General features: G+C 43.0%; 1 protein-coding gene across 4 annotated transcripts in view; it reads left to right on the top strand.

The window, feature by feature from the left end:
• The window catches only part of sh3pxd2aa (SH3 and PX domains 2Aa), a 148,289-nt gene that overhangs the window by 127,685 nt on the left and 9,587 nt on the right, over window positions 1-11,017 (top strand). For 2 of the 4 annotated variants that reach the window (XM_049567372.1, XM_049567389.1), the window contains 5 exons: window positions 5,497-5,614; window positions 8,370-8,773; window positions 8,910-8,924; window positions 9,466-9,515; window positions 10,003-10,122. In XM_049567372.1, coding sequence (XP_049423329.1) covers window positions 5,497-5,614; window positions 8,370-8,773; window positions 8,910-8,924; window positions 9,466-9,515; window positions 10,003-10,122 — 707 coding nt within the window. The remainder of the gene's footprint in view (window positions 1-5,496; window positions 5,615-8,369; window positions 8,774-8,909; window positions 8,925-9,465; window positions 9,516-10,002; window positions 10,123-11,017) is intronic. The other 2 variants (XM_049567380.1, XM_049567396.1) reach the window with 1 other exon arrangement.

Consider the following 11,017-nt stretch of genomic DNA (forward strand, 5'->3'; position numbering starts at 1 on the left):
ACTTATATATGTTTTTAGCTTGCATAGTGTGATGGCGCTCCCATTTTGTAAATCTTGTTTGTAAACACATGAACATACAGTATCACACTCTTCAAAATGCGAACTTTTACAGTCATTGCCTTGCAAAGCTGGATTTCCATCTGAGCAATGCAGGCAACTCACCACTCTTAGTGTTAGGGGACCCCCCAGATCGTCACCTGCAATATATCAGTTTCTTTCTGGACACATGCTGTCCAGAAAGAAACTGAAAATGACTCGAAAGAGACACAAAATGACCAGAAATTACAGAAAATGATCTCAAAGAGACAAAAAATGACTGTAATAGTTTCAAAATGACCCCTGAAAAGTTAACACAAAGAGATACAAACCCACAAAAACATTCAGGGCAACTACAAAAAGACCTGAAACAACAACAAAAAGAGACAAAATAATCATTATCAATCAGACATCAGCGTGTGTCTTGCTCCTTTGTAGAAGAAGTGGTAAGGCCTTTTGCATATCCGTGCCCAACAGCCCACTGGGTCCTAAAAGCTCCAGGCTTAGCAGGTTTTGAGACCAAAAACAGCTTAACGTTAAAACCAGATGGGACTGTATTGGTGGGCGTGTTTTGCTTAAGGTGCAGGCGAGACATGACATAAATTCCAAGAAGTTTGAGTAACAGAGGCACATAAATGCTGCTTAACAGTTTACAATATTTTAAGACAGGATTTTATAATTCTGGAAAGTTAACACAACGGCAACTATTTTATCCTGTGTTGTAATAATCAGGAGGTATAAAGCAGAAATGACCTGTTCTCGTTATAAAGTAATCTGTCTTGAAGAGACAAATTTTGTAATTATATGTTTCTGGGCCCCCTTTAATGATGGTCATTTACGCCCTGGTGCTCCCTGGCAGGTTAATCTGTTCATGGCATCATGGAAAGATGTCTTTTCTGTTGTCACTTCTTGCACACCAAAGTTACATACATTTGCCGAATGTCAGTGCAAACCGAGCAGGAGTGCCAGAAACTGCAGTTCCTCAAATGGCCACTTGAGGCTGGCTCTAGAAGGAAGTCGATCCCCATAGACCCCCATGTTAAAATGTCTAAACTTTGCAGCAGAAATAAACATGTTTACAGCCTGGTTTCCCTAATTCACCCCTTCATGATATTGGGAGTGAATTTTATAATAATATAATTTACCCATTTAAATTTTTTAGGGCTTAAAGTTACACATATATGTAAAGGTATGGCGTCACCTCATCTTATGAGCCACATCCAAATCTGTCAAAATATGGTTGCTTCTGGTTCCTTAAAACCAAGATGGCAACAACCGAAATGCCGAACTCAACGGGAGTCCACAAACCAACATCTGATGTTAGGGTAGTAATGTCCGTTGTGTTTATACAGTTTAAGGTGCAAAGATGCAGACCATTCAGGTGTTTGCAGGGAATAGCAAACTCACAGTGTTTGATCACTATTCCTGTTAGCCTGATTTAGCATTGCTACATTGCTAATGTCATTACTGGCCACCAGAGATGCGAAGTATGGTCTGGTGGCAAAATAACCAGACGATACTTTGGGCCAAATCTGCACACACACAGTCTGATGTAGTTTCCAGTTTCTGCATGTTTTTAGATGAAAGGCATGTGACCTGTAATTGGAGGCAGCTCTACTCTATATGAAGTACATCACTGGGTGTTTGACTGGCATTTGGCCCACATGTGGTCAAAAAATATAAAGTTCAACAACTTTGTATACCATGTATTCTGGAGTTCAGGGGAGTTTTGTTGATGAGGGTATTGTTTAAACATATCCCAGTAAGGCAGCCTTAATTTAGCTTCGAGATTTTTAAACACTGCTGTGTGACTGTTATGTTTCGTCAGTTGAAAGAAATGTGTCATGCTGACACAGCCACACGTGAGGTTACAGAGGACCTGAGAGAACCTGAGGACAGAGGAGTTTCACATGGCAGCAAGTCTTACTGGCTGCGTTGCAAACACGCTAACGGCTCCTGGGCCAGTAGCTCTTTTTCCACCATCAAAAATAGTCTCAGCATAAAAAAAAGACTGCAGCTACTGCTGACTGGAGTCATGTCAAACTTTTGTGGATTTTCCAACTTTTTCATTCACCACCACTCTCCACTGTCTGACTGTATTACTGTCTGTCGACAGGCTGTCCAATTACTGTGCGCAGTCTGTCTCTGTTCTCGGTTCAACTGTGCTTCAAACCACTGTGCAGGTACAGTAAATGTACAGTTAATGGACTGAATTTATTACAGCACTTTACAAAACAGGCATCGTCCACACACTGGTGGCAGAGGCTGCTATGCAAGATGCAGTCTCCTCATCAGGAGCTACAAACGTTCACACGCACAGTTTGGGGTTCAGTATCTTGTCCAAGGACACTTTGACATGTAGATTGCCGTGGCCAAGGATTGAACCACACGACCGTCTGATTAGTAGACGACTGCTCTACCTCCTGAGTGGTCACAGCCGTGGTTTGTGTTAGTGTTTAATTGCTCGGTGCACCAGATGGCTTGGGTTTGCTATTGGGAATAATATGAGTGCCAGAAAGTTAAGACAGCCACAAGAAAGACTCCATGTATTTCATCCTGAAAGTTTCAGCAGCTAGTATTTGCCCTGTGCCAACTTTTCGTCTTTCCACCTCTCTCCATATTCTTATCCACCCCACTCTCTACTCATCCTCATTTCCCCCCTTTTTTTAACTTTGTGAATGGAGGCGCCACTGTCCCTGCCTGATAATGCATTGCTGAGCTAGCGATAAGAAACGTGTGAGTGAGGTTTTACAGCTCTGCGGCAACACTTGAGATACAGTTTGATTTAGTGGCGCTGGCAAAGGACAAAAACAAAGAGCGATCACGTAGGATTTATGTTCTCGCCGGATGTAATTTGCTAATGGAAGAGAGCGGTCGTATACTCTGCGGCCCATTTGCTGACACAAGCTTCTTTGCCTTTTAAGTTACGCTTCATAAAGAAGACGGGGACGGCATCCCAAGATCTTGACAATAAAATAAGGGTGCGCTCGGGACTCACAGCACATCTCTTTTTGACTCCCCCGCGCTCTGACACAAAGCGAGGTCTGGGTGTCTTGACCTCTCTTGGGTTGTTGATTGGCTGCTGACTGCGAAATTACCTCATTGTGTGCTCGACAGGGGTGGCGTCTTGGACTCTAAGGTTCAATGCAAGCCTTCCTCCCTCCGCCCTGCTGGCAGTGGCCTGTGCTTTCACAGAGTGCTATCATTTACAGCAGGTCCCTAATCTGATTTATAGAATCCCACTGACCGCCCTCTCAACTCACTGTTCTGTCCCTGAAGTGTGACGCCAGCTCCAGGACACACACACAGATGGACACTGAGGCTCATTAAAGACACACACACAGATGGACACTGGGGCTCATTAAAGACACACACACACACACACACACACACACACACATTGTGATTAATAGATGCGATTAATCCAATCTCTCATTTTTCATCCTGGTCCTCAGTGAAATAAAATCAACTACATGACCAACCACAACACACACAGTGCCAAAGAGTTTGTTAGGACATCAATACACGCATAACAAACACACACATTTGCATAGACGTTCCAGATTCTTCTGTAAGCTATCCCATTTGCTAGTCCCTGTCCATCTGCAAGCACTTGCCACAACCTCTACACACTCACACACTGACAGACTCACACACACTTTCACACAACATGCATTGCGAGCTGAGGTTAAGGGCCAGACATTCCTCTCTGCTCCACATTATTGACCTCAGCTGCTCTCCAGTGACAGGCAGGAGAGGAACTTGAATCCGCCGTCTGGATGTACCCCACCTATCGAAAGCATGCATTCAGATGAATAAGCACACCTACCTCTTATATATCATCTGCACCTCACATTTCCTTAATCAGTCTTATCACCTTCAGCCATCTTAAGGTCACTTTAACCTTTTTACATAAGGACCACAAAGACAAAGACCCGTCATTATGCCGCCTTTGCTTTTTTGTACACAACTTTTGCTGTGCTGCCCGCAGCGTGTGATTTTAGACAGCATGCCTGTGTACTCGAAGCAAAAGACGTGTAACAAAACAGAGTTGGCATCTAGAGTGACATATGTGTATCGGGCAGCACTTTCTACACAATGGCACAACATAGCAGTAAAATTCATTTCCCCTGTTATATGGCTGTTGATCTCGTCCTCTGCTGGGAGGGTAAGGAGCTCCTGGGCCTCACTGTCTTCTCAATTTGCCGACATTTTCAGTTGATGATTTTCTTCTTCAAGTTAGCTGCTAACTGCTACTACCTGCACACATATCCAATGTGTAAGATTTAGGGGGGTGTAGTAGCAGCTAGTGGTGAGGACTGCAGATGGCAGCCAGCTTAAACTTTTCCTGGTTAGGATTACTTCAGTATTTATTGTTCAGGAGGCTTTTTACCAGCAGTCGAATGATCCAAAAAGGGTCTCCGCCTAGAATCATGGTGGTGCAACATGGAGATCCGCAGACCTGCTCCCTATGTAGATATAAACAGCTCATTCAAAGGTACAAAAGCACAACAACAATATAAGAAAACATACCTATTGTATTGAATTCCATGTCTGACAATATGTCCCACTAAGTCCTGCACACTGGACCTTAAAAGATGAGACAACTTTGTCCCCCGTAACGAGATCGTACCTCTTATACTAGAATGGCAAGGCAGAATAATAACAGGCAGTGTAAAAGGGGCTGTTCTCTCCTTTTAACCTCAGGTCTTAATTATTTTATACATCCCTTCCTACAGCCATTTCTTTCCCCCTTTCTTCCGTCATATTTTCTGCCACTTGAGTCATCACATTGCACATGCAGATGATTCTCCCTCCTCTGCGTGCCATACCAGTTCATCAGCCCCTGAAATAAGCCGAGCTGCTGTCCATTTACCATCTCTCCCAAGGCTGGGAAGCTCGGTCTGATCTATCTGTTATCTTTTGTCTCCTCCTTTGCTCCCATCGTTTCCCCCCAACTTTCTACTGCTACCTTCTAAGCCCATTGTAGAATTTCCTTCCCTACAGGGTCTTGGAAGCCTAGCAGAGCGTGAGAGAGGAGTGGCGGTCAGATAGGGATCTGAGAAGAGAGATCGGTCCAAATATCTTATCTCCTCAAGGGAGGCCCTGATGTAGGCCTGCTGCTTGAAGATGAATCTCCCTCTGGAGAGAGTTGAATGCTGGATCAGGCCGAGGCTGAGTGTAGATAAGACACAAGCAGAGAGAGAGAGAGGTTCAGCCAGCAGAGGGAGCCGGTTGTTATTATTGTGTAGGACAAGGGGGAGAGGGTTGTGTTTGTATTGGTATGGAAATAGTCAGAGCATTTTAAGTAGGTCACGCTCGTCATTTTTCCCCTCATAAGGCCCTCTGGAAAGATGTAAGCTAAACAGTGGTTTAACCCCTTAAGTTAAGACTGTTTAATGATAACAGTTCACTCACTTTGCCCCTCTTTCTCTTTTCTTTACCTCTCTTGACCTACAGAGGAGAAATACGTGACGATACAGCCGCACACCAGTCAAGGGAAGGATGAAGTCAGCTTTGAGAAAGGGGTCACCGTGGAGGTCATCCAGAAGAACTTGGAGGGCTGGTGGTACATCAGGTAAGTAAACACGGATGATTACAAAGTGCTTGGTTCATCAACACTCAGCAGCTAAATGTCCAAACCTGTCCAAAGCGAGTGAGTCCTCATTGAAACAGTGACATTATTGGTAGTCATCATCGCTTAGTGCCGTGATCAAGGCCCCCTGCAGCTCTTATTTGTGTAACAATATTGAGATCCCCATATGGCGCTCTCCACAGCTCCAGCGGGTGAGCTCCCTGAGATCCCGAATGTGTATGTGTGTGCCTGTCTGCCTGTTTTCACATGTGTGTGTTGTTTACCCAGCCAGTGTGTATTTCCTGCCAGTTGTTTGTTTCCTTGCGTCCCCGGGGGCAAAAGAGTGTGGAGCTCCACTGCACAGCTGATTACTATCACATGCTGCCTCGTGGCATGTCACATACACATGTGCACATACTGTAACAGTGTGCATGCTCATATACACACCAACATATTAAAGGGACTCACGTGTGCATGTGTGATATTTATAGTAAGTGTAAACCACTTGTTGGGGAGTTTTTACCTGTGGCTACATAAATAAACTTTACTCGTTCACTTCTCAGCTCTCACTGCCACACACAATGACCCATTTTAGAGCACATTGTCCAACAGGGAATAATCTTCCAGTTGTATGTCGGTGTCATGCTGCTCCCAGTGGGATATTTTTACACAGGGAAGTCAAAGCGTGGGGCCTTTTCTGTTATGGGTACTCCTTGTGGTCACAGTTGGATTCATGCAACATGGATGCAGAGATGATCACATCTCATCTGAGCAGAAAATTGCCCACCTAGAGGCAAATGACTCAGAGTTGCATTTGGAAACATTACTTATTGTTTCACAGAGCACTCTAAAGTGACTCATTTAGCCTAACAATGAATATTGAAATGTAGGGTAGCAATGTCTCTTTACATATATTATTGAGTCTGTTTACTTGCCTTTGGCTACCTCTACGTCATAGCACTAAAATAGTGTCTTTTTTTTTTTTTTACGACACATGATCTTACTGGGTGTGTTTTACTACACACCGACTAGGCTGAATGCCTGGCCTGTGGCATTGCTTTCTAGAGAACTGCTCATGCTTCACACTCAACCCTGCGCTTTTTTGGGTCCTGACACCTGAGCCCCAAACAGCTATGGATTTACTGTGATGTTTAGATATGAAAAATATTGAATTATTTTGCTATTCTAGCTCACTGAACTCCGAAATAACATAACAAAAGGTCCCCAAAGCACTTAAGACTTTGCAACTTTGTGGTATACCATTTACTTCCTGTGTATTTGTACATCTGAGGAAAACATTATATTACTAGCTACCTGACAGAGACATGTAACTGGCTCGTGATGCATTATGAATATTGAACTATCCAGCATTGAATTAAAATTGAAAGCTCCACCTTCAACAGATGTTAAGTAAAGTTATGCACATTGTGTTTATCAATATCTCTTTCACTCTCTCGCTATCAGTCTTCAGGACTTTTTCCTAGGGCTATTAATAATTTCACTATTAATAGTTAATAGTTCGGAAAAAAAAAAAAATTGTGAACGTTTCCTAACACTGCCAATACCAACATTTGCAGTTAGAGAAAGGGTGAGAGTAAGATGCTGTTTGCCTGGGGCCCTGAATCATTAAATCCGCTCTTGTAAAAACACACTCAAGTTACAGCTACTCACAGTCAGAATCACAGGATAAACACACTAAGTGGAAGTAATTTCCAAATAGCAAATAGTTGTGTTAGTAGTTTGCTTTGATATGACCACTGCTTTTATAAAGTAAAGCATGGATTTAATCAGTGGGGGCATTTTGCTGGTGGCATTGTTGTTAGTGTTATCAGTTAGTATGGCAAAGAAAAATGTATCCTCGCAGTCCGAGATATCGGTGAAATACATTTGGAGAGACATGATCGTCTTTGTGCAGAGCCCTGAAGCCCTAAAACCCCACTCCTGCACAAAGACTTTGTCTAAATTAAATGTGTTTTGTGTTTAGGATGCACCATATTTGGCACTGCATGTTCTTAGGTCTCCAACAATGCACCCCCTAAGTGTAAAGTAGATGGGATGAAAGGTTCTTCAGATATGCAAAGGACAAACATCCATACATCCATACAGAGATTCAAAGTATGATTGATGGTCCAAGTAAAATCAGTGCATCAAAAGCATGCAAAATGACTCAGATATCCAGACTTTTGTCCCTTGTATTTGTCAAGCCCTAGAAACGCTGGATCCTACATTTCCCATAATGCAACCAAGAGCAGCATCCTTCCTGTGCCTAGTAAATATTCATGCCTTTCAAACTCCGTGACCCCATAAACTGACATTTATGTGAAAAAAATGGTGCAGTATAGTAGTGCCCTTTTAAAGGTTGGGTGTCTAGGATTTAGTGACATCTAGCACAGAGGTTGCAGAACTGAAACTTCTCCTGTGTGCCAAGGGAGTAGGGGAAATACGACGGCAAATACAAAAACATGAATGGCCCTTTTAAAAGCCAGTGTTTGAGTTGTTCCTACTGGGCTACTGTAGAAACAACATGGTGGACTCCATGGAAGAGGACCTGCTATTTATGTAGTTATAAACTGCTCGTTCTAAGGTAACAAAAATACAGCAGTTCTTATTTTCAGGTGATTACAAACTAATGTAAACATAGTTATGTATATTGTATGCCATTTTTGAATAGATGCCCCTAAATCCTACACACCTGACCATAGACGACAGGGACAATTTCAACAAGGTACAATATTAAGCTGTTTTATTCTATCCCCAGATACTTAGGAAAAGAGGGCTGGGCTCCTGCCTCCTACTTGAAAAAGGTGAAAGAGGACTTCTCCCCCCGAAAGAAGACCCTCACTGGCCCCGTGGAGATCATCGGCAACATCATGGAGATCAGCAACCTGTTACAAAAGAAGTCAGTCAGCGAGAAGGACATCCAGACAGACGGCGAGGGGAGCACCACGCCGGAGCGCCACATCTCCAAAAGCGAGATCAGCCTGCCCATGCCCTATAACTCTGAAATCAACGCCGAGACAGGCAGGAGGCTGAGCGCGGGCCGTGACACCAACAGCCCGTGTCTGGGAATAGCAGCGAGCGCCGCCCTAAATGAAAATAAAACAAGGGGTGAGCCAGGGTCCCCAGCTGTCGCAAGAGTGGCGCCGCATAGAGTGGAAATTGGTGAGTATTTGTAGTGTGTTAGGACGCAATTGAGTTTTCTGTATCAGTGAGTAAACAGCATTGCAGCTAAAGACGGGAGGATGTGTAGCCTTTGTATGAGACATTAAGACTTTGTCATTTTCCTTTTGTTGTGTAGGCTTTGATGCTATAGGTAAGCTACATGGCTAATGATGTATCTAATGGTGATGGTGGTGTAATCTAACATGTGCTTTGTCACGCTAACCTGTGAGGGGATTTAACATGGGATATTAAGGTGTTTGGTGTGTGGACATCCATTTTACTCACATACTAAGAATGTATGTCCAGTTAGTTTGTGTTAATAGCTGAGGCTCCATATGGCATTATGTGTGTGCCTCATTACTGCTGAGCACAGAACGAGAGTTTGCATAAATTAAATTGTGTCCAGAAATGATAAAACACTGAAAATTTGAGCAAACAGAAATCTGTTTTGTGCTCAATTAATTTGTTTACGCGTTTGCTAATATCCACATTAAATACACACTGATAACCTCATTCACTCAGTCTTACACATATCCCCCCTCAATTTTCCCTGCTGTGTGCTGGCACTTGCCCACAGCCTCACACTTTCTCATCGTATACCATAGAGACATTGAAACAAGTGCTTTGAAAGAGACCTGACAACAATCCATAGTTCCTGATTGCAAATAACAGGATGTCTCTTTGTTTGTTAGGATCTCCAAATCTGCGACAAAAACCTCCCCCACGAAGAGAACCCAACATGGTAAGACACAATCCCCAAGAAGACTTTCTTTGATATGATCGTATGTTCGACAAAGACACGAACACATCACAGAACTGATTGCAGTAAAGAATAATCTTGCATATTTCCAGAAAACTGGTTCTAGCTGAAAAGCGTTTTAAAAGCAGCATAAACACAGTCAATAAGAATGACAACATGAAAAGAAGTATTATTAACTAGCTCCCAGGTTACTGCAAGGGTTGGCATAGCAACCATTAAAGCACAGTAACAACACAAGGATAATTTCAGCATATCTTTGATCATCTGAATCCACCACTGCACACACCTGAACACAACACATGCTATGTTATGTGTACATTATCATATCCAGTCATAAACTACATCTCCCCACAGTTGAAGATGTCTCCTCCTTTATGTTTTTAGACATACTTATTCTAGTCAGATGCAATACAATGATGGCAAGATATGATGTCAGCTGCTCTCCTCTCCCCTCCTCTTTGCTGTGCAGGGATTCCAGTTACCAAAGCCACCAGAGCCCCCTGCTGTGGAAGCAGAATATTACACTATAGCAGATTTCCAGTCCTCGATCTCTGATGGCATCAGTTTCCGTGGAGGACAAAAGGCTGATGTAAGAGGCTAGATCAACACTGTTGTCGCTGAGATTAGACAGTCAGAGCTCATTGAATATGTATGTCAGCTGAATGCTCCCCAGACAGACAGGAAAGCTAAGGCGATAGCGATGCGACCTTGAGATTTCTGTTTGAACGTGATGATGTAGACAGAATTCGCTCTGTGGAGACTCAGAGATGAAGATAGCAACATAGATTCCTTCAAGGTTTTTTATGTAATGTTGAGCTGGCAGTTCTATTCAAGACAGTGTTGTTAACTTTTGTCATTAATGTCTGTGCAAGATCTCTGCAATATCAGCTGTAATAACAGCATGTCTTGGATCATCTGATCATCTAACCCCTAACTAGGGATGCACCGATTTATCAACCACACGTCATTATCAACCGATATTCACCTTGTTGACTGCAATTGGTTTTGAGCAAATAAGATGACAATCACTGATGGCAGTGGCCGATGTTTTTCTGTTGTGTTGCATCAGCTTTGCACAGGCTAAAAAGCAGAGCTCGAGACCAACGTCATCCGGGGGACAATAAGAAACGTGTTTGTGACGAACAGAGACAAAAGGATGCAGTAAACTCTCTATTGATGCACCAGTGGACGCACCCTATTGTTTCTCTAATAATGCTACATTGTGAACATAGACTGTATAAAGATTGTGAATAACATATCCATATTGAAACCGGCAGGAGAAGAGCTAGGTAGCATTAGCTGTTGACAGCCGGTGGCCAGAACCAGCAGCTAATGATGAGATGATGTTGAGATACATTATGATGCGTTCAAGTTCTGCTCTGTAAAAATGGATATTGGGCAAAGGTAAATAACATTCTCATGATGTGTTCTGATGTAATTTTGTAAAGTTTTAGGGCTGCTGTGAAACTGTGCCTACTTATGGC

This window comes from Epinephelus fuscoguttatus, linkage group LG3 (assembly GCF_011397635.1).
Source record: "Epinephelus fuscoguttatus linkage group LG3, E.fuscoguttatus.final_Chr_v1".
NCBI lineage: Eukaryota > Metazoa > Chordata > Actinopteri > Perciformes > Serranidae > Epinephelus > Epinephelus fuscoguttatus.